Source organism: Rosa chinensis, chromosome 3, assembly GCF_002994745.2.
Source record: "Rosa chinensis cultivar Old Blush chromosome 3, RchiOBHm-V2, whole genome shotgun sequence".
In the NCBI taxonomy this organism is placed as follows: Eukaryota; Viridiplantae; Streptophyta; class Magnoliopsida; order Rosales; family Rosaceae; genus Rosa; species Rosa chinensis.
Genome location: NC_037090.1, coordinates 45,995,775 through 46,020,555, shown reverse-complemented (window position 1 = coordinate 46,020,555; position 24,781 = coordinate 45,995,775). Strand labels below are relative to the sequence as shown.

Below are 24,781 nucleotides of genomic sequence, written 5' to 3'. Positions count from 1 at the left end.
CTGATTGTATCCTGAGTATCCGTCTAAGAAACAATAGTAGGCATGTCCTGCGAGTCGCTCCAACATTTGGTCAATGAATGGGAGAGGGAAGTGATCCTTACGTGTAGTGGTGTTGAGCTTACAGTAATCAATGCAAATTCTCCACCCAGTTTGCACTCTTGTAGGTACCAACTCATTATTCGCATTCTTGACTACGGTGATGCCGGATCTCTTTGGTATCACTTGAACAGGGCTCACCCACTTGCTATCAGAGATTGGATAGATTATCCCCACATCTAGGAGCTTAAGAACTTCCTTCTTCACGACTTCCATCATTGGAGGATTCAATCGTCTTTGAGCTTCCCTTGAAGGTTTTGAATCCTCCTCAAGGTGAATGCGATGCATGCACATGGATGGACTAATCCCCTTAATGTCTGCAATGCTCCAAGCTATGGCTTTCATGTGCTCTCTAAGAACTTGGACAAGCTTTGCCTCCTCATGTGCCGAAAGGTTAGAAGCAATAATAACCGGCAATGTCTCATTATCTCCCAAATAAGCATACTTGAGATGATCCGGCAATGGTTTAAGCTCTAATTTGGGTGCCTGAATCACAGAAGGTACAAGTTTTGCATCTGAAACTGGAAGGGAAATAAAGTTAGGAGGCTTACCTTGTACTTGAGGGCGTGCCTCAAGTGCAGCGACTGTTTCCATGAGCTCATGGTTCCAAACTACATCGTTGGAGACCCATGGATTGGTGTCTTTCCCCTGCATTTGTCCAGTTGAAGTATCACCTTTGACTTGTTGAAAATCGTTTTGCTCCAATCCCAATTCTAATGTGCTCTTGAGTTTATCCTCCCCCACACTTGCATTAAAGGTATCCTGCACAAGATAATCAAAGGCATCTATGGAAAAACAAGTATGAACATCATTCGGATACCTCATGGCCTCAAAGATGTTGAAGCATATAATGTCACCATCAAATTCCATTGTTAAGGTCCCCTCATAGACATCAATCTTTGTTCGTGCAGTTCTCATGAATGGGCGACCAAGAATGAGAGGAAGGTCATATGGCATAGGCTCAGGCTCCATCTCCAAGACAAAGAAATCCGCTGGAAAGATCAACTCTCCCACTTGCACCAAGACATCTTCAACTATGCCCTTAGGAAAGGCTATAGAACGATCCGCTAGTTGAATGGTGACTTGAGTATCCTTGAGCTCACCTAACTTAAGAGTTTCATACACAGTATAGGGCATTAGATTAATAGAAGCTCCTAAATCAAGTAAAGCTTTTTCAAACCTGCGTTCCCCAATTGTGCAAGGGATGGTGAATCTTCCAGGATCCTTCAGCTTAGGAGGCAATTTTCTCAAAAGTACCGCTGAGACTTCCTCACTAAGGGCCACGGTTTCCTTATCTTTATACCTCCTCTTGTTGGTACACAACTCCTTGAGAAACTTAGAGTATTTGGGCACTTGTTTGATGGCATCCAAAAGAGGGATGTTCACTTGGACTTTCCGAAAGGTTTCCAAGATGTCTTTCTCATGTTGCTCCTTCTTTGAGTTCATGAACCTGCGAGGAAAAGGGATACAAGAAGACATAGGGATAGAAGCATCATTGTTAGCCTTAAAAGAATTCAAAGAAGGGTTAGGAGTGCCCCGATTTTCGACTTGTTGACTAATTTCCTTCGAATTGTCAAAATCTGAATTTTCTGTGATGACTGGTCGGCGGGTTTATCCGACTGGTCGGTGAGCTTCTGACCCCGGAACACAAAACCCGTCGACCGGTTGGCTAGTTTCGCCGACTGGTCGGTGGATTACCAAATTTTGATTTTTGATATTTTCAGCTTCGTTTTTAGATTCTTTTTCTTCCTCTAAAGCTTCTTGAGACTTCTCTATGGCTCTTATTGGTTCCTCCAATTGCTTTCCACTTCTCAAAGTCATGGCATGGAGCTCCGCAACACTCTCACCCTTAGGATTAGGCACAGTTGTGCTTGGAAGAGTGCCGGGAGGCCTATTTTGCATATTACTTGCAAGTTGCCCAACTTGTCTCTCTAAGTTCTTAATTGATTGCCCTTGCTCCTTAAATTGAGCCTTGGTCTCTTGCATGAATGTAGAGGTATGAAGTGCCATGTCCTTGAGCATATCCTCCAATGATTTGCTTGAAGCTTGTTGAGGCGGAGCTTGTTGATATGCTTGTTGTCTAGGGGCTTGGAAACCAGGTGGCGTGTTATAGACACCTTGAGTAGGCCGAACCACATTATCATTGTTGTTCCAACGGAAGTTAGGGTGATCCTTCCATCTAGGATTGTATGTGTTCGAGTAGGGGTCATACTTTTGCCTTGGTTGCCCCACAAAGTTTACCTGTTCCTCAGACAAAGTAGACATAGGACACCTATCAGTAGTATGGTCAGAATATGAACAAATAGAGCATACCTGAGGTGATGCCTTAGACCCATTGCTCATGACATTCACTAACATATCGAGTTTTCTCTCTAAGGCTACCATCTGATTTTGCATCCCATTCTTAGTGTCAAGCTCATAAACTCCACGACCTCTTGCTCGCTTATCCCTTGCGTGGAACTGCCGATTATTATCAGCCAAGTCTTCAATGAGATCATATGCTTGCCGGACAGTCTTATTCATGAATGTCCCTCCACAGGCCTAGTCCACGCTACCCCTATTGACCGTATCCAAACCATCATAGAAATATTGAACCAAGTCATCCAAAGCAAAATTATGATGGGGGCACTTCCTCTGCAGCTCTTTAAATTCCTCCCATGCTTCATATAGAGTATCTCCATCCTTCTGACAGAAATTTTGTATTTCTCTTCTCAGCTTCCTTGTCAGTTGGGCCGGAAAGTACTGCTTGAGGAACTTCTTGACCATTTCATCCCAAGATGTTATGATACCTGCAGGTAGAGAGTATAGCCAACGCTTAGCATCGTCTTTTAATGAAAATGGGAAAAGAAGTAACCTGAGGCCTTCAAGAGGCAAATGCTGAATGGTTTACAATTTTCATATGTCCAAGAATTCCCTAATGTGAACATTAGGGTCCTCAGATGGGGATCCCATATATTTGGGCAACAAATTAATAAACTGCACAGGAATGGAATAGGCATGATTGTCGTCCGGTGTATAATCAATGCATGAAGGAGATTCAGAAGCAGTTGGGACGAAGGCATCCTTCAGTGGTCTTGCTCCAGCCATCTCAACTTTGGGGGGTTCCTTGAACAGTTCCTCTTCGTCTTCGTGCACCGAATGCGCAGGTCAATGTGAAGGTGTGTACTTCTCTCGGTCCTCCTTTCCATGCGAAGATGTAAACCCGTTGTTGGGCCGTCAATTGGCAAACACGTTTCCTTTGTTTGCTTCCTATTCGACCTGCAGGTGCGTTCTATCTCAGAATCCAAAGGAATGAGTTTGCCTTGTGAAGTTTTCCGAGTGACCATATACCTGAAAAGAAAAACAAAAAGATAAGAAAACTAAGCAAAATTGATCGGCTATTTCTATACACCTAAATAGATGCACAAAAATGTCTATAACTTAACCCTACAAGAATGTTGAAAATAGTATCGGTAAGTAGGGATCGTTCCCGCAAGAGATTGTGGCCTAATCACTAATCTAAAGACTCAAAAAAAAATAAACCCAAACTGTCCAGTTATAAAATCTGACTGGCAGACGACTCTAAACTATTCTAAATGTCACGAAAATTTACAGACAGACTCTAGACATGATAAACTAACTACTGACAAAGTTTGATAATTTTTGAAGGTGTTCTGTTGACGAACTAATTAAATAAAAACGAAACACTGAACGACTCCGAAAATAAAAAGACTAGATTCAGGGTTTTGAAAATCAAAGATAAAACAAGTTAGAGGAATTGCATCCACCACCAATCAATCAAGTAAACGAATCATGTTCAACCTAATTTCATTTATTTATGGATGAAGATGCTCAAGTTAACCCAATGCCTGAATTAACCTATTGTTCTTCCTTACTTGTATGCTAGGTAAGAGATGCTCTACACCTAACCTATTTTCTAAAATGCAACCTAGGTTGATGCAACTCTAGATTTAACACATAGAAATCATTAAGATTAAGAAAAACGAGACATCACAAGACATCATGAGTACGGCGCGTCTCAATTAATCTAGGAACCTAATCACTCGCCTTATAGACAATTTACTACTCTAGAACTCTCAACGGAACCCTCGAAGCAAGGCACAGGCAATGATCATTCTTAGCAATAGAATCCTAAACATGCAATCTAAGTTGAGCACCAAAGAAAACATGCAAAGGAATCATCAATGTGAAGATAGAAATTAGATTCTCATCCAATAGATAAACAAAACAAATTGAAAGTCATAATAAGTTTACAATCATGATTTGGGCTCCAAGCAGCCCTAACTACTTAGAATTTAGTTGCACATGGTCTGAATTGGAAGCACAAAAGAATTCATAAGCAAAGTAAAACATAAAAACCCTAAAAATCAAGTTGGAAAAGTCGTCTGCTGACTGGTCGGCGGGATCTGCCGACTGGTCGGTGGATGGCTGATCTGCTTTCTTCTGCTCGGGTTTCTTGCTTGATTCTCACACGTAAGCGTCTTTTCGTTAGCTTTTCTAGCCTTTTTATAGTGCTCTTGGGTCCTCCTTCATTCCTTTTTGGTTTGAGAGTCCTGAAAGTGTAGAGAAAATCAACTTCTTAATTCTCTGATTGAATTAGGATTTCTCCACATCACTTTGTCCAATGAGAATTCGACATGTCATCATCAATATCTCTGCGAATATCTCCATAATTTGATGCAATATCTCCATGAATTGGGCTTGTCATTCCGTCAAGGTCCTCTTCTTGGGCTAGGATTTCAAGCTTTTCTTTATTTGCGTATCTTTCCTCAATATTATCTTCTTTTTGTATATTTGCTCCGAAAAACCTAATAAACACAAAAGTAAATAAATAAAGAGAAAATAGAATAAACTAACAAAGATTAATATAGGGATTAACCATATACACGTCGCATAAAATGCTCCTATCAGAACTCGATTTTTCAGATCTAACAGATTGTGTGGAATGCTTTAAGGGAAAAATAACTAACACAAGAAAGAAGACTGCATATAGAAGCCAAAACTTGTTAGAAATCATATACACTGATATATGTAGCCCTTTTAGGCATCAAGCTATCTGTGGGAATGTGTATTTTATCACATTCATTGATGATTTTTCTAGATATAGTTATATTTATCTACTTTCAGAAAAGCCACAAGCACTTAAAGCCTTTCAAATCTTTAAGTTGGAGGTAGAAAAGAAAATCAAGACAGTAATTAAGGTCAGATAGGGGAGGAGAATTTTATGGAAGTACATTGAATCCGGCCAACAAAAGGGTTCATTTGCCTTGTTTTTACAAGAAAATGGAATTAAAGCTCAATACGCAACACCCTATAATCCACAACAGAATGGTGTTGTAGAAAGAAAGAATGGAATCATTCTAAACATGGTTAGATGCATGATGTGTACAACTGGTTTGCCAAAATTCTTGTGGGGTGAGGCTTTAAAAATTGCAAATTATATTTGCAACAGTACACCTAGTAAAGCCATGGAAAAGACTTCTTTTGAACTTTGGTGTGGTAGGAAACCTAGTTTACATCACTGGCATATTTGGGGATGTCATGTAGAAGCTAGGATTTATAATCCAAGCTTGGATAAACTTGATCCTAAATCTATTAGCTGCTATTTTATTGGTTATCCGGATAAATCTAAAGTCTATAAGTTATATTCTGCTAACCCTTCACCTAGAACTTTTTAAACTCATCAAGTAGAATTTCTAAGTGAAAAAGTTCACAATACAAAATTTGAGGATTTAACCTCAGATTTTGAGGAAATCGTGTCAGATGAGGGTATAAGTGTAGCATTGCCTTTAGAAAAAGAACCATTAGCAACTAAGACTGTTACAGAAAACCAAGATGCATATGATCAAGTGATTGATCAGGAAATGCATCTTGGTGATGATCAAGCTGAACCTGAAAACTTACCTGAACAAATCCCTGATGCAGAACCACAAAATCCTCAAGTAGCTCAACCTAATCCTGAAAATCCTCAGCCTAGAAGAGCACAGAGCAAGAAAACCAACTTATGGGGGGAAGAGAGTGACTATATTGTTTATCTGCAAGAAACTGTGTTAATGTTGGTGACCGAGGGGTCTATTTAACATTTAGAGAGATGGAGAGAGAGAGACAGAGAGAGACACACACACAAGAAGTATAGTGGTTCGTCTCCCGCCTTAGTGGGAAACTACGTCCACTTGAAAGCTTAACTAGTGTGTTTGGGCCTTGCGGCCCAAAGGGATTACAAGAAATGTAATGAGATGATCAGCTAAATGGGTGAAGGTCCCTTTTATAAGTAAGGAATCCTCCCCTCTTACACTTGTTTTCCAATGTGGGATGCAAAACACTATTCTTATCTAGAAAGGTTCATTATGGAGGTAACTTGGCAAGGTCGGGAAGGTGGCTTCCTGGCGAGGTATTGGCTTCTTCCGACTACCGTGGCGTAACTTGGACATCGGGCTACAAGATGCAAGTCGCAGTTAGGTCCCACCATGTCTTGCGGGCCCCCAAAGAGGGTGTTACTTATGCTTGGTGAGATAGCAAACTAGCTTGCTAGTAGAGGTATCTACAAACTGAAATTGAAATGGATTGTGCAATTGAAATGGATTGTGCAGAAGACAATGATCCAACTATTTTTATTCAGGCTATTGAAAGTAGTGAATCACATCAATGGCAGCTGGCAATGGAAGCAGAAATTGATTCCATGAGCCAAAATGCAGTTTGGGAATTAGTTGAGCCTGACCCCAAACAGAAACCTGTAGGATGTAAATGGGTTTTCAAAACAAAAAGAGATGCAAATGGCAATGTAGAGAGACATACGGCAAGGCTAGTTGCCAAAGGTTTTACACAAAAAGAGGGTATTGACTTCACTGAGACTTTTTCTCCAGTTTCTACAAAAGATTCTTTTAGGATAATCATGGCTTTAGTGGCTCATTTTGATATAGAGCTGCACCAGATGGATGTTAAAACAGTCTTCTTGAATGGTGAACTAGATGAAGTGATTTACATGAGACAGCCAAAAGGTTTTGTGCAAACTGGAAGTGAAAACTTAGTTTGCAAGTTAAGGAAATCGATTTATGGCCTGAAACAAGCTTCTAGGCAGTGGTACAAGAAATTCGATTATGTGATTTCAACTTTTGGATTTACAGAAAATCTTATTGATGAGTGTGTGTATTTGAAGACTGTTGGGAACAATTTTATTTTCCTAGTACTTTATGTGGATGATATACTCTTGGCTAGCAGTAACATTAAACTGCTTAAAGACACCAAGAACTTTCTGTCAAAGAATTTTGACATGAAAGATTTAGGAAAAGCATCATATGTGCTAGGTATTGAAATTAAAAGAGATAGGCCACAGAGACTAGGCTTGTCCCAACAAAATTATATTACCAAAATTTTGAAGAGCTTTGGTATGGAAAAATGTGCAGTTGGAGAATTCCCTATGTCTAAGGGTGATAAATTAACCAAGAAGCAGAGCCCTAAAAGTGATGTTGAGAAAGAGAATATGGAGTCAAAGCCTTATGCAAGACTTGTGGAGGTCTCATGTATGCAGAAGTCTGCACTAGGCCAGACTTGTCCTTTGCAGTTGGAATTTTATCAAGGTTGCAATCTAATCCAGGCGATGAACATTGGTCGGCTGGAAAGAAAGTGTTGAGATACCTGCAGAAAACTAAAAATCAAATGCTAGTGTATAGGCAAGTTGAGGATCTGAAACTCGTTGGATTTTAAGACTCTGATTTTGCAGAGAATTATCCAGACTCCAAGAAGTCAACTTGTGGATATGTGTTCAAGGTTGCAAGAGGTGCAGTTGCTTGGAAGACCATGAAGCAAACACTTGTTTCAACTTCCACTATGCAAGCTGAATTTATTACAGTATATGAAACTGTGTGTGAAGGACTTTGGATCAGGAATTTTTTGATGCAGATCAAGGTATTAAGTTACATTGTGGCTGGTACACTTGTGAGTTATTGTGATAATGAGGCTGCTGTCTTTTTCAGTAAAAGTAGCGAAAGGTCAAATAATTCCAAGCACATTGATTTGAAGTATTACAATGTTAGAGAAAGAGTAACGCATGGTGAGATAGCTTTTTTGAGTATTGACAAAAATTCACAATTGGCAGACCCTTTCACCAAAGCCCTATTAGTAGCTGCATTCCAGAAGCATACATAAAGCATTAGAGTTTTAGCTAGCTTAGATGTTTAGGTTCAGTGAGAGTTAGTCCAGTTGGAGCAATTTAAAATTCTAAGGTTTCTGAGTTCTTGTAATTCCAGTTGTGATTTTCAGCTTTATTTATCACAACTTATTTGTGATGATAGTTTATGGTTATCAATAAAATTTTTGAGGTATTTTCAGATTTTAGTAATTGCTGCAGCTCTATTGAATGTTCTGAAAAATCGTCAATTTTTATTTTGTTTTATACTTGCTATCAGATGGCTTAAAATCATGTATAGCATGATGTTACAGTTCAAGTAATAAATAGTAAGGCCATCAATGTTCAGAAAAACTGCTTGAGTTTCTGGTCTTAGAAACATTCAGGAGGACCTAATATATGTCTACTTGTTGATACACATTGACATATATTGTATCACTTCTAGTTTGACATATGTGGATTGCAGGAGCTTATGTTTGTGGTTTTGAAATTCTGCATTTTTGTTAAAATGTATATTGTTTCTTGCCCTGCATAAGTAACTGTGATCTGACTATGTTGGAATGGATTTTGATTTGAATTGTTGTCTGGCGCGCACTTCAATAAGTTAAACAAGTTGTGGGATTTTCTGTGCAAGTTATCAAGGTTAGTATGTGTCAGACCAAGGGGGAGATTGTTAGAATCAAATATGGACTTGTCACACATTAACATAAAGTAAATTGATAATTAGCTTAATATCAAATCCAGTTTAACATGGACACAAACTCCAAATCAATACTAGTGGCTTAATGAAATAGTATATCAATTCATTAAGGTTAGTAATCTAATTCTTGGTCTGTAAGAAAGGCTACAATGAAGTGTTACATTAAGAATCTAACTAGGAGACCTAGTTCCTCAAGAACAGCTTTGATGGAAGGTTTCTAAGGTCTAGTGATCCTATATAAATAGATGAATTTGTCCCTGTTACCACCACGTCAATTTGCATAAGTTCTGTCCATTGAGAAGCAAAGTTGGTAAGTAACAAAAGACCATATTCAAGTGTTTGTGTTTGCAATGTTGCTGAGATGGAATCCATGCCAGTAATAGTTGAAGGTAAGCCTTCATCTATTGTTTAAATATTGTTGAGCTTATATGAATATGATTGTATGGTTTTACAGAATATCCACCGGCAAAAACCAAGGTTTCTTGGATTCGCTCTTCCTCTGGCTAAATTGAGTCTTAAGCACTCATTTATTGACTAAAAGTCGCCAAGTCCACCGACAAATAAAATAGGTGTGAAATAAACTAGGCCTGGGCACGGGCCGGGACCGCGTGTCAATTAGCTAGGCCCGGGACCAAGCCCATTTATTTCGGGCCGGGCTCAAATAAAGATTTTCAGTTATAGGGACCGTAAAGGACCGGACCAAATAGGCCCGGGCCGGTCCTGCCGGGTTTTCGGGCCCAAACGAAGAGAATAACATCCATTCATAGCTTCTTCAAAATTACAAATTACGAACAAATAAAGTTTCAATTTGAAGAAAAATGAAGGTAAACAAAGTACAAACAATTGAAGTTACAAAGTACAAACAAATGAAGAATTGAAGTTTCAAACATATCAAAGTTACAGACCAAATAAAATTCCAAACCAAATAGGCAAACCAAGTAAACTAGCAGTTTTAAACCACAATAATTTGCTTCCAAGCCTCTAGCTGCTGCCATCAAATGGTGTCCAGCCAACCATGTCATCCTACAACCATTTCACATTATGCAGATCACATTATTAGTTTACAACACAGATCACATTAAAAGCTTGCAACATCGAAAGTTTTCGCACCACCTGCCGGCTCACTATCATCACCGGCCTCAGACTGGCTGGAAGCCACCACCAACTCAGCCCCAATAACTGCAGCTGCTTCGGGTTCCACTTCGACTTCGGGCATTATCAAAATCGATTCTTCAATCCTACCACCTAGAAACAAATTGGAATCAGATAACCCCAAATCAATTACGACCCAGATCAGAATTGTCGATGTTTGAGAGAGAGAGAGACTTACTGAGACCTTTGGGTTATCGAAGAAGGGCAGAATGGATTGACTGGGTTCAAGGCTTCGACTGGGTTCGAGACTTCGAGGCTTCGATTGAGATCGACTGATTGCGACTGGGTTCGAGGCTTCGACTGGGTTCAAGACTTCGACTGCTTGGACTAGGATCGACTGATTGCGACTGGGTTCGAGGCTTCAACTGGGATCGACTGGGTTCGAGGCTTCGACTGGGATCGAGTGGGTTCGAGACTTCGACTGGGATCGACTGGGTTTGACTTCGATTGATTGCGACTGGGTTCAACTTCGACTGGCTTCAACTTCGATTGATTGCGACTGGGTTCGATCGGATTCGACTGGATTTGACTGGGTTCGAGGCTTCGACTGGGTTCGAGACTTCGACTGGGATCGACTGGGTTCGTGGGTTCGAGGCTTCGACTGGGATCGACTGGGTTCGATCGGATTGCGACTGGGTTCGAAGAACTGAGGTCAAGCCGACAAGTTTGGGAAAGGGTCGATGTCTCGGGGATGGTTGCGAAAGTTTGTGTCTGAATGAGTGAATGTTGACTGAAGACCTGAAGTCACCACAAAGGCACAAAGGGAGGCTGAAATTAGGTTATTAATATCAGGCTTATCTTCGGGCTTTGGAGATTATGGACACCAGGGCCCTGGACCGGCCCGTTTAAAATGTCATGGTCCGGGCTTTTTTTTTTGTGTCTATTTTTTCCTCAAAGCCCGGCCCAGACCTATCGGTCCGGGTTTTCGGGCTTTCGGGCTAAAATGCCCACCCCTAAAATAAACAACCAATAGATATTTCTTTTTCTCTAATGTGACACGCTCACAGGTCACAGCGACCTACAAGTTCGAGAAGACAAGATCTAGTCATCATGGATCTGAGAACTTCAATCAAAGTAATTAACTCAATTTTTCATTTTTTTTTTTTGGTACAAACTCAATTTTTCATTATTACCAATACTTTTAAAAAAAAAACAAACGATTGATAATTAGTAAATAAAAAATGCCCCACTATTTTATTTTCTCACCTCCACCACTTTCATTTTTATTGAACACACTATTTGTAGCTTCGGTTTAGTAGTATCCGTCCATTTGCAGATCGAATCTTGAATCAACCAAGAGTGTGCACGGTGCTCAAGGAGATCCAACGAATCCCTTTTTTTTGTCCCCCTTTTTCTATTATGAACATTGAGAAGTAGTTGGGATTTGCAGGGTTTTGCACTTTTTCTATTATATATATATATATATATATTATTTTGCCTCCACAGATCGATCTTGAACGATATCCAAGGCAGCCATATATATCCGAGTAAAAATTAAGTTTCAAATCTAGGAAATTGAATTGTTTCCATACATGATGCTCTATGATGGATTTAAGTGAGCAAATCACCAATATTTTAGTGGTGATACCAACTATTCAATATAAAACTGTCATGTGTTATAAAATATAATTATTGTTAATCATGATGTTTTATTAAAAATATATAATTTAAGTATTCAATTAATTATATATGACGTGGCAAGTTTTAATAGGGCGGCAATATCACCACAAAATAAAAGTAGACTTGTAAATGGACCAGATTTGGAATTTGGATCGGATCGACCTAAATCCAAATCCGTTTACTTAAATAAAAAATTCAATCCAAATCCGCTCCGTTAACTCGGCTGATCGTTGATAGCTTGATCCAAATCCGTATCTGTCGGGTTAACAGATACCTGATCCGCTAATCCGACCCGTTATAATTTTAAATTTTTTAAAATTTTAAACAGTAATATTAAATTTATATCATGATACCTCATAAAATATTAATAAAATTTTAAAACAACATGAAAAGTATCACAAAAAATATAATTACATTATCAAAATTCGTAATGCTTCTTGGAATCTTGGGTGACAGAATGTCCCTTAGATTTCTGCAAAAAATTTGTATTAGAAATTCTTCATATTTTATATTTTATATTTTTTTTAAAAAATAATATATTAATAAAAAAAATAATATTTTATCATTACAAAAACGGGCCGGATCATTAACGGATCAGATTGACCTAGAACCGTATTTGATCCATTAAATAAACGGGTTAACGGATTCGGATCATTAACGGATCAATGGATCAAAACTTTCTATCCAAATCCGTCCAATAGTCACGGATCTGGAGCGGGTCCGGATCTAAATCTGGTCCATTTACAGCTCTAAATAAAAGTGTCAAATTTTGAATCCCTCTTTGATTGATAGGGAATCAACTTCAATCACTCCATTATAATTATCAATTTTCTTCCGAGTAGACATATATATTATCAATTATCAACTTCAATCACTCCATATATGAAAAACTGCTTCTCGATCAATCCAATAATTCTACAAATCGCCTACATGCTTATAAATTCTTTTCATTTAAACTAAGCAACAAAATAAACTGAGTCCACAAATATCAATACAAACTCAATCACTAGAGTCAAATATTACATCACCAAATGTTTACATAAATTCGAAGCATCAATGTAAAAAGTAAACACTCACTAAGAGCATACTACAAAACAGCAGTACGATAACAAAATAAGTTCCGAACCTAACACTGCTGCAACTACATGTCGTGGTCTAAACCTTGGTTGTCCTAACCTGCAAGAATAACCCCTACACCATAGAATAGTGCACCGAGTTGCAACAACAAACCTGGTATAAGTACGTATGAGTAAACTCAAATAAAATTACTCAAACAACACATGCTTATCAATTTCTCAACTCAAGAATAAATTAAAGCAACAAAAATCAACTCCACCAATTAGTAAGAACTCAAGTCCCTAATGGACAATAAAAGAAAGAAAACACCTGAAACTCTCTTTTAAAAACGTGTACTCATGAGTCACAAGTAACACCCTGGTTATCCCATGACATATGATGGCAGACAGTCTAGAGCTATAACTGAATTGTAACCAATCACCTGACTAAAGGCTTGGTATCCCTATATTCTTGCCCCTATCACTACTGTGACACCAGATCCTTAGATCGAAAACATTTAAAAAGTCCCACATGACTCAAAATGTTGCCCCATAACTCAAAGTACTCCTTCAACACAATAAAATCAACAATTGCATGATATATTGCATTCCCGAAAAGAGTAAACGCTCAAGATAATAACCTGAATAAAATCACAATTATTATACTTCTCACAATGTCACACTATCATGATATATATTTCACGTAAATAGAGATATATGTAGTCATTTACTCAGGAATGCCCCTAATACAAACTATAGTCTAAAATCGCAAAACTCGAGGAAATTATTTTTATAATAAAATCTCATTTTAACTTACCTATGAACCATGGATGGTCATGTTCATATAATTTAAAATAAATATTTATTTCCTAAAAACAATTTCACAATTTAGAGATTAAATCGAAACAATAAAGGGAACTTTGTTCATAAATGAACCTCGTAAGATTTACTCACCTTTAAATCTTGCTCCGTCTTCTCTTATAGCTGAGATAAAGTACAGAACACTCTTCGTATAAGTAAAATAAGATCTCAACTTAGTACACGATTAAAACGAAAGAGATTACGGTTCAAATCTAGCACTTGAACAAAAAACCGAAGATTTGGTTAATTGAGTCAAAACTTCTGAGACCTCCTAAGGTCTCCGGAACACTTCTAGGATCAATTTTTTAAAATTATACGATGATCCAACGGTCAGATCCTCACGGATCGCAAACCGAGAAAACCGAAACTACTTTAAACCTAGTATGCTTCAAATGATCACAACATAACCCTGTTATATATCAACATGCTTGTATCGACGAGTAGAAAACAACAACAAAAATAGAAACCAAAAAACTAGCCGGACAGGCCGCGACGCGCCTTATGCAACCCCCAATTAGGTCATGAAACCTATGCCAAAATCTTCCCAACAACTTTCATAACTACAATGAAGTCCATAAATGAAAGGATTTGCCGGAATTTACCTCAAAAATTCAAGAAATTGGAAAAACCCTAAAATTTGATTTCTTTCAGGTCACTTGAAGGGATTGATCAGCGTCTCATAGGCTTCAAAACGTGAATGGTGGAGCGGCTAGAGGTGGATGGAACACGGAGAAACCATGGCCGATCCAAAATCGCGCCGCTGCCTTACTCCTTCGTCCAAGAGGCGATTCGGCGTGTACCACCACCACAGATTAAAGAAGGAAGTGGCGGTTTGAATGGAGCTAGTGGCGATCGGATTGGTGGCCAGACCAGAAATGGTCGGAAAACCCAAACTAGGTAGGGTCGGCAGCAGAGAAAGAGAGAGAGAGAGAGAGAGAGAGAGAGAGAGAGAGAGAGAGAGAGAGAGAGAGAGAGAGAGAGAGAGAGAGAGAGAGAGAGAGTTAGTTTTCGAAAATAGAAACCTATGGTTTTTGGCATTTTTTGTAACGCCCCAAACTGTACCTCATCAGTTTGAACACATCATAGTGCCGCGTGTCTCTAAGACATAAACTGAATGTTCAGTTTACATCCTAAAAACCCGCAAGGCATTTTTGTTAAATAATTTTTCGTAAAACACGTAGCGGAATCGTTGAAATGCTTTAGATGTGAAAACTTTTAAAAATCATTTATCAAACTTGTTCGTCTAAAGTGATTGTAGATCACCACTAGGGTAAACAAGAGTTGATACATTTAGATACAAGACGAGATAAGAACTATCAAGTTCTGAAGTACGACTCTTAAGAGAGTTCGAGACTAGACACGGAACCTGACCTCCGTTACTATTATTCATTGAAGCTATCTCTGCACACCCTACTCCGTCCGTCAATCCCGTTACTAGTGCACAGTACCTGCATCAACACTGTTGTAGGGGTGAACTTTCATCTCGCTGCTCATTGGGATCAACTCGACTAGGTTTGAAAACAATATAGTATTGCTTTGTGGCCACAATACAAAAACATACTCAAAACCATGTCATTTAAAGAACGACAAACTTTAAAATATTTTTCAACCTGAAAACCAATGCATGATACCTAAATAAATACGACGCCAAATCCAAGTATTACCTGATGGCCGGTCCCATAGACCCACTACACGACCTTGCCTCAAATTAATTTAGAGTTAATTACATATAAGTGCATCTTTGAATGTGTTTTTAGCCATAAGGCTACCAACTAATTTTTTCCCTCATAAGGCCACTAGATTCAAAATGGTGTATATTTTGGATATAAAAACCAACATATTTACATAAATATCACTAGAGTAAAAAGTCAACAACCATTCTCTCTCTCCTCTCCGGCAAGGTCTTTGGTCAACTCCGGTCAACTCCGGCGAGTCTCCAGCCAACTTCTGGCAAACTCCGGCAACCACAAAATCTACTGTCACAAACACTAAAAGATACTGTGGCTAGCAATAAAAGCTACTCTAATGAGATTTCCAGCAACCTCCGACGAGGTCATGAAAGCTGCTGTCACCAGCAACAAAAGTTACTATCACCAACAAAAACTACGCTCCCTAAAACCAAAAGCTACTATCCCCACCAACAAAAGCTACTGTCACCAATACCAAAAGTTACTCTCACCAACAACAAATGCTACTGTCACAAATACCAGAAATATACTCTCATCAGTAACAAAAGCTACTCTCACAATCACCAAAAGTTACTTTCATCAGTGCCAAAATCATAACCAAGCAGAACAAAAACTACTACCAAGTAGAACAAAAGCTACTCCTAGAGACCGAGAAAGCTATTCTCAGAGATTAACAAAGCTATGGAAATGTAAAGGATACAACCAAAACAAAAGTGCTACTACAATCAAGAAATGAACCCATATCCAATGATAAAAAAAGCATTCAGGGTTCAACAATGATATAACTATGTAAAAAGCTACTTCTATAGTTGAAAAAGCCACTAATATAGTTATGAAAATCTATTACAACAGTTGTATAAAGCTACTATCATTTTTCAATGGTGATGCCCTAATCCCATAGGCATAATTTTGCCACCTTCAGCACAAGGCTTCATTTCTACATTTCTTGGCTAGCTGAATGATCTCTTGGCCAATGGAGACTTCAATATCCAAATTCACATGAGTTTCGAAATCTACCACTACAAATGCAAAGGGGAAGAATTCTACGAGAACAAAGATACAACAAAATATTGGTACCTATTTGAAATAAAAACTAAAAAATAACAATGTATTGCTGTGCCACAAACATGGCACTCTTTATCAACTTGATAATAAAAAATAAGCAATCTACAAAGCTATTGACATTAATACAGAAAGCTACTATAACACATGTATAGAACTATTGGACAGCAATAAAAAGCTACTGACATAGGTACAGAAAGCTACTATAAAACATTTACAAAGCTACTGATAAAAACCTACTGACATAGGTATAGAAAACTACTACAACACATGTACAAAGCTACTGGACCAATAATAAAAAGCTATTGACATAGATACTAATTGCACAAAACCAGTTGATTATACATGTTGATAGTGTAACACAAATTCCAAACAATAAATGATAGAGATACGAAATCACAACAAAAAGAAAATTAAATTTCATTCAGAATCATACTTTTCCAATTTGATAAGCTATTGACAAAAGACCATTTCAAATGAATCAAAATGAAAACACAAAAAACTACTAACATCAAATTGAAAAGATACTAACATAGGGATAGAAATCTACTATCACTATGTTGAAAAGCCATTATAATACTTATAGAGAGCTATCGACTTGAAATTAATCAAAATGAAAACAAAAAAACTACTGATATTAGATTAAAAAGATACTAACATAAGGATACTATAATAGTTATAGAGAGCTACCAACTTGAAATTAATCAAAATGAAAACAAAAAAGCTACTGATATTTGTTTGAAAAGATACTAACATAGAGATGGAAAACTATTATCACTGTGTTGAAAAACCTGCAATACAATCAGCACCATATCACATATCACAAAATAAGCCAAATAGAGCTCTAGTTAGGCAATCAAAATCAGCAAATTCAAAAAGAATTAATTGTAGACCAGGTTTTTAAAATCATGAGCAACTTGAGACAATTAACTAACAAAGATTTTAGAAGCCACATAATACAACTGAGGGCAAGCTAATAGCTCTTATATCTAGGAGGTAGGATAGTAAACTTAATGCAACAATTTGCTCAGTGTGCCATTAAAGGATACTAGAGAAACAATTGAAACACCCTAGTGATAACATCTCTACCAATATGCCAACTTTTTTTATTCAAGCTGGATAGTTAAAGACGAGGACTATGAGATTTGGTTAATCCAATATCACAAGCTTCTAAATGTAGGTTACTCTTCCATTTTGATCTAAATTCAACAAAAACATTTGATTTCAAACTGATAACAAGAATTTTAATAAAAACTGTTTTGTGCTCTTTCAAGAATTACATAACTGCTACCTACATCTAAAAGTTTGCAAACTATGAAACTCATCATAACAATAGGTCGATCCAAATATACTACTGAAACCAAATTACAAACCTCGATTTTAATTTTCACCAAAAGTAACTCTTTTTTTTGTAAGTCCAGAACTCCACGTGGAGATAAAAACATAGCATAAAACTTAAGCTTCTGACTATAAAGATAACACTCATCCAGTCCATATTTTAAATCAGGAAACTCCAATTTGAAGGTCTTGCATTAACGCTACAGAGATTACTCAATACAAATCTAATAGTAAATAAAAAATTATTCTCGCATGAAGATGAAGAAGGCTTCAATAGGACGCTTCAGAACATCAGCATGCTTCTTCTTGTTTACTTTCTAAACTTTCTTCTTCTTCATCTTTTTTTTTGGGTTAAGCCTTGGCTTTCAGCAACCTTCAAAAACACACATAAATTAGACAAAGAAAATCTAATTTCACAGGAACTCTAAAGCATCTAAAGTGATTGTGAAAACAAAAAGCATTATGCGGTTCAAAAATACGAAGCTTAGAGATAATCATTAGAAAAACAAAAAAATACATACAGATTCGAGAAATTAGATGAATCATAGCTAATTTCAGAAAAATTGAAGTCGAACATCAAAATTAGGAAGCAAAAGTCTGAGAAAAGTAAACTGATTGTAAAATCAAAAGGCCTTGTAGAAGGTGTATGATGAAAAAACACCTGAGATGGAGCAATCTGAGGGAATCATCGAGGGAGCCTAAGGTGGAGACGTGGTCGGCCGGTGGAGTTAAGAGGAAGAGGAGAGAATTGAAGATCTAGTTCCAGTCGGCATCGTGCATCGGAGATCCAATCGTGAAACGGCATCGTGTATAGGAGATTCAGTTTCATTCGCTGATGTGATGGTGGAGAAAATGAGTGTTTCGCCAGAGAGAGAGAGAGAAAGAGAGGAAGAGGAGAGAATTGGAGATCTGATTCCAATCGGCGTCGTGCATCGGAGATCCATTCGGTGTCGTGCATCAAAGATCTAGTTGTGAAATGGCGTCGGAGATTCAGTTCTAGTAACCGACGTAATGGTGGAGAGGAGTATTTCGTCGGGAGAGAGAGAGAGAGAGAGAGAGAGAGAATTGTTTTTTGTAATTGCAGAAATTTTTGTTTGTTATAAGATGGATGGGCAAAATTGTCATCGCCGAAAATAGTTTGGATCTGAAATGGCTTTATGTGAACAAGAAACAATAAGTGGCCTTCTAGCTTATTAATGTTTCAAAATGACAGTTATGAGCAATTTTCTAATTAATTTATAACCAGGTAAGCGTAGCGAGAGCGTCCACTACCTAGCTACACACATAATCGGGTTGTAATTGCGATCGTGTACCGTCCAACCGGTGTAGCTAACCCTCCGGAGGTTAAAGGGATCAAACCCAAGGAAGTCAGTGCCACATTTCGCTCTCAAGCCATCACATCTCTCACGGTTTGGTTAGTACGCATTGCATTCTAACACAACCAAACCACATAGACTTAATATGCATCATTTTATAAAAAAGCGTAATATAATAAAAGAACTAGTCGAGGAGAGTCCACATTGTCACCAATCCACATTGTCTGGAATTCACGAACCTTCTGTTCCTCAGGTAACTGGAGTCCTAATTTCCGACACAATGCTTGTCAATAAACTGTCGAACTAATATATAAAGTCTCGACAATTAACTAACAGTCCAATCAACTTTTCCTAGTTTAACCAGGATTGACTATGTTTGACCAGTTTGACTAATGTTTTACCAATCGCAACTACATTGACAAGTGGTCTCAATTACTCTGACACTTTACTTGAAATTGGAATATCGACCAATTTCCATGCCTTTCCTTAAATATCGCATCACATAGTAATTCCGTCGAATTTACTATAGATACCCATATGACCTAATTCGTTTTCCAATATTAGTTTGACCCGATTGACAACATCAATAATACCAATATTTATCTCAATGCCAGATTTAACAACTGTTCCAAATTCCATTAGTAGCTCAACAAAACTTCATAATATCAACCCAGTAATAACTACTCAATAAGATCAAACATGTAGCCAGGAGATCAAATTCCAACAACTATATGACCAGTTTTACTTGAACAACCTTCCACAACAGCAATCAAATTCCAACAGAAATCCAACAACAACAATCATAATCTCTAGCTCACCTTACTCATATGAATTCAAGATTAATGGTGAGCTACTGCCTTCGCTTTCTCGACAAAGGAATATAGTGAACCGGAGAAAGTTCTCTTTCACCATCTCAACTTTTCACTCATTCTGCGATTTCGATATAACTAAGCATCAATAACCCATAACTAAAACACATTGTGATTGGAATTAAACCCAAAAGGAAATTCAAACCGCCACCACTAGTGGTGGTACTTTTAAGAATTGTAATACCAAATCACAAGATAGTTTTGAGGATGAAGCACACTCTTATTGAATCACAAAGGTTAGCTTTTATACAAGAAGTTTACAGGAATGGGAAAACAAACTAAATATCACGTTGAATATTATCCCTAAACGTGATTCAAGGTCTAAGACCGATTCAAACGATAACAACACTAACAATAAACCCCAAGAAATTGGGATTTGGTTATTAACATAAACACAGCAAGTAAAACAGTAAAAATAAGACCAACTGTATGCCTCACATATCCTCCCTTAAACTACATTGCACAGAAGTGCAAGCAATTTATTCCAACTCCAATCTCATTCCAGTCTGTCACGAAGCTTCAGAAAGGACTCTAATTTCAGTGGCATTGTCATGATGTCCGAGATTTGCTCTTTAGTATTGTAGTACTCTAATTCAACAACTCCATCGCTCGTTAAGTCACGTAGAAAGTGAAATCTCACATCTATGTGCTTACTTCTTCCATGTCGAACTAGATTTTTAGCAAGTTTAATAGCTGAACTATTATCACAACAGAGTGTAGTGCACTTACTTTGTGGTTGTCCCATTTTTTCAAGCACTCTCCTTAGCCACACAGCTTGACAAGCACAATGAGCAGCTGATATGAATTCAGCTTCAGTTGTTGATAGAGATACCACCAGCTGCTTCTTTGATGACTATGACACAGCTCCAGACCCAATCATGAATACATAGCCCGATGTACTCTTGCGATCATCAACATCACCAGCATAATCTGAGTCTGCATATCCTCTCAAGTCACTTTCAACTCCTCTTCTATACACAATTCCCAGACCAACCATACCTTTTAGGTACCTAAAGACTCTCTTGACTGCTTGTAAATTAAGCTCAGTAGGCCTTTCCATGTACCTACTGATCAAACTCACTGAAAACATGAGATCCGACCTCGTAGCCGTTAAATACATTAAACTTCCGATCATTTGCTTGTACACCGTGGCATCCATAGCAGCTCCTCCTCCAATTTTAGACAATCTACACCCAGGGACAATTGGATTCTTCACTGAATTGCTATCATACATTCCAAATCGCCCTAATACCTCAAGTGCATACTTTCTTTGATTGATGAATATCCCTTGCTTCTTTTGAATGACTTCAACTCCAAGAAAGTACTTCATTTTTCCAAGATCGGACATAGCAAATTCCTTCATCATTGACTGCTTAAATCTCACAAACATATCTTCATTATTGCCAGTAAAAATCAAGTCATCCACATACAGACTTACTATAAGAATGTTACCTCCAACCTCAGTCTTCACAAATAGGGTGTGCTCACAGTAGCATTTCTCGAACCCTTCTTTGATAAAATAACCTTCAATTTTGCTGTACCAAGCCCGAGGAGCTTGCTTGAGCCCATATAGCATCTTCCTCAGTTTATACACCTTGTGTTCTTCACCTTTCCTTTCAAACCCTCTTGGCTGAACAATAAACACATCCTCAGTCAACTCCCCATGTAGAAAACTCTTTTTACGTCTAACTGATAAACACACCAGCCTTTTTGAGCTGCTAAAGTAAGGATGACTCTGATTGTGTCCCATCTAGCCACCGGAGCAAACACCTCTTGATAATCATTTCCATGTTGTTATGCGTAGCCTTTCGCAACAAGTCGAGCCATGAACTTGTCTACTTCTCCCTTCTCATTTAGCTTCGTTTTAAACACCCACTTCACCCCAATCTTCTTGGCACCTTTCGGTAGTGTAGTTAACTCCCAAGTTTGGTTTTCTTCAATGGCCTTGATTTCCTGTTTCATTGCTTCTTTCCATTTATCAATCTTCACGGCCTTTTCGAAAGTTTCAGGGTCTTCAAAGGTAGTCAACATAACTAGATTTTGAGCTTCATTCTCCTCCTCAGATAACCCTTCACTGAACTCGTAATCTTGCATCCAAACTGGTTCACGCATGTTCCTCCCTTAAACCGGACTAGCAGGTGCTTGAACACTTATTTCTCTTACTGAACTTGTTGGAGTGATACTGTCTAGGCCTTTTGCAACTTCTTCTTCATCACCAGTTTGGATTTCTTCACTTTCTTCCTCTTCATCTCCCCCTTCTAGAATATCTTTCTTTTGTTCCTCTTCACTTCTCTTCCAATCCCAAAACTCGTTTTCAGTAAACACCACATCTCTGCTTGTTATTATTTTCTTCGAATCCGGGTTGTATAACCTGTACGCCTTAGACTCTTTGCTAACTCCCAATAAGACTCACTTGATACTCTTGTCCTCCAATTTTGATCTCTTTGCATTAGGAACACGAACGTAGCAACGCATCCGAAGACTCGAAAGTAGTCAACCAAGGGTTTGTTGCCACTCCAAGGTTCTTTCGTTGTTACCTCCTTCACTGCTGTAGATGGACTCCAATTTAGGACATGAATAGCCCAATTTACTGCTTTTGGCCAAAAGTCTTTGGGAATCTTCCTTTCTGTTAGCATGATGCGCACCAAATTCATGACTGTTCGATTCTTTCGCTTCCCCACACCGTTCTGCTGTGGTGTGTATGATGCCGTAAACTGTCTAGCAATCCCGTTCTCACTACAAAATTGATTAAACTCAGAGGAGGTGAACTCGCCACCTCTGTTAGACCTCAGCATTTGATGACATTGCCACTCTCTCTTTCAACCTTTGCACGAAACTTCTTAAACACCCCAAGAGCTTCTAACTTATGCGTTAAGAAATAAGTCCAAGTATTTCGGCTATGATCATCAATGAAATTAATCAGATACCTTCTTCCACTATGAGACTCCGGCTTTATTGGTCCACAAATATCGGTGTGAACAAGTTGAAGAGTCTGTGAGGCCCTCCACAAGCTACTTTTTGGAATAACCTCTCTATGTTGCTTCCTTTTCATGCAATCAGAACATACTTTGGTCGAGGCTGCAAGCTTTGGTAAACCCACCACCATCCTCTTGTAAAGAAGAGTTCTAAGGCCCTTGAGGCTCAAGTGTGCAAATCTCTCATGCCAAAGCTACGTATCATCATTAGAAACAGCTTGCAAACATGTAGTAGCTCGAGGCATAACCGAAGCCAAAACAACAAACATCCTATTTGCTGTCATTCTAGATTGCATAACTAAGCCTCTAGTTCGATGATAAAGATTGCACATATCATTCTTAATCAATATAGCAAGACCTCTTTGTTGCAATTGTCCAACACTCAGTAAATTACTTTTCAAATCAGGCATAAAATAGACCGAGGTAACTACCTGAGTTAGGCCATCGATTTCCAGCTTGATGTTGCCTTTTCTCACCACCATCATTTTTGAATTGTCTCCTAGCCTCACTGATTGCCTGAACTTTTCATCAAAGTCAGATAACCATTCCTTTGTAGCACACATGTGGTTGGTGCATCCAGAGTCCAAAAACCACACACTCTCCCTTCTTGCATCATTCTCCTTGACATATGACATAAGCAACATCTCCTCATTCTCATCCAATTCAGCATATTGAGCATTCTTCTCCTAACTAGAGAATTCATACTGAAAATGCCCTAGTTTGTGGCACTTAAAGCATTCTACGAGGTCTTTGGTGTAACCTCTTCCTCTACCTCTTCCACGAAAGCTCCCACGAGCTCTTCCTCCGAACTTCTGCTCACCTCTGCCTCCAAATCTCCCTTCATTTGCAATTTTCAACACCTGTTCGTCTTCCTGATACCCCTGCATTCTCTGCTCATGAACCAGCAAACTCCCATGGAGCTCATCGATACTCATGGTGGTGAGGTCATTTGACTCCTCTATCGAACATACAACATAGTTATATTTGGATGTCATGGACCTTAGGATTTTTTCAACCACCATATTATGCTCCATTCGCTCTCCACATGTACCTTCATTTTGTTCACCACAGTTAGGGTTCTTAATACATAGCTATCCACCTTCTCTCCCTCCTTCATACCTAGCAGCTTGAACTCCCTTCTTAAAGCCTGCAGTTGTGCCCTTCTCACCTTTGTTGAGCCCGGATACTTTTGTTTCATTGAATCCCAGATGGCTTTGGATGTTCCTTTGTCAAGAATAGTCACCATGATCTCTCTGTCAATTGCTTGGAATAGAAAGTTCTTAACCTTCAAATCTTTGAGCTTTGCTTCATCCACTGTTTTCCGTTGCGCCTCAGTCACTGCCGGAATTCCCTCATCTTCCAGATTCCAATATTCCTTGCTTTTTAAGACGTTCTCCATTAACATAGACCAATGGTCATAGTGACCATCAAATCTAGGAATGGATGCATGCAAAAACTTATCTGTTGATGAAGTTGACATCTCAAAAAAAACCCCACCCCCTAGTTTTTCCACACAATCACTCTGTGGTTCTCTCAAAAAGTCTTTCTCACTCCTTATCATGCCCGTATTCGGAGCTCTGATACCACTTGTTACGAATTGTAATACCAAATCACAAAATAGTTTTGAGGATGAAGCACACTCTTATTGAATCACAAAGGTTGGCTTTTATATAAGACGTTTACAGGAATGGGAAAACAAACTAAACACCACGTTGAACCTAATCCCTAAACATGATTCAAGGTCTAAGACCGATTTAAACGATAACAACACTAACAGCACTAACAATAAACCCCAAGAAATAGGGATTTGGTTATTAACAGAAACACATCAAGTAAAACACTAAAAATAAGACCAACTGTATGCCTCACAGGTACCACGGTGGCAGCGTGCACCCCAACTCACCACTTCTACCTTTTCAATGTA

At 38.4% G+C, this 24,781-nt stretch overlaps 1 protein-coding gene and 1 non-coding gene across 2 annotated transcripts; one reads left to right on the top strand and one right to left on the bottom strand.

Moving 5' to 3' along the window:
• The first annotated feature begins 2,707 nt into the window (after positions 1–2,707).
• Positions 2,708–2,814, top strand: LOC112195569. Its single transcript, XR_002934627.1, has one exon. It is a non-coding gene; the product is annotated as a small nucleolar RNA R71 (small nucleolar RNA).
• Positions 2,815–22,003: 19,189 nt separating this feature from the next.
• On the bottom strand, positions 22,004–24,418 carry LOC112194649. Its single transcript, XM_024334865.1, has 4 exons — positions 23,977–24,418; positions 23,601–23,815; positions 23,289–23,543; positions 22,004–22,174 (listed from the first exon to the last, which is right to left on the bottom strand). Exons 1-4 carry the CDS (start codon positions 24,416–24,418, stop codon positions 22,004–22,006), a joined length of 1,083 nt encoding a protein of 360 aa, XP_024190633.1.
• Positions 24,419–24,781: the final 363 nt, after the last annotated feature.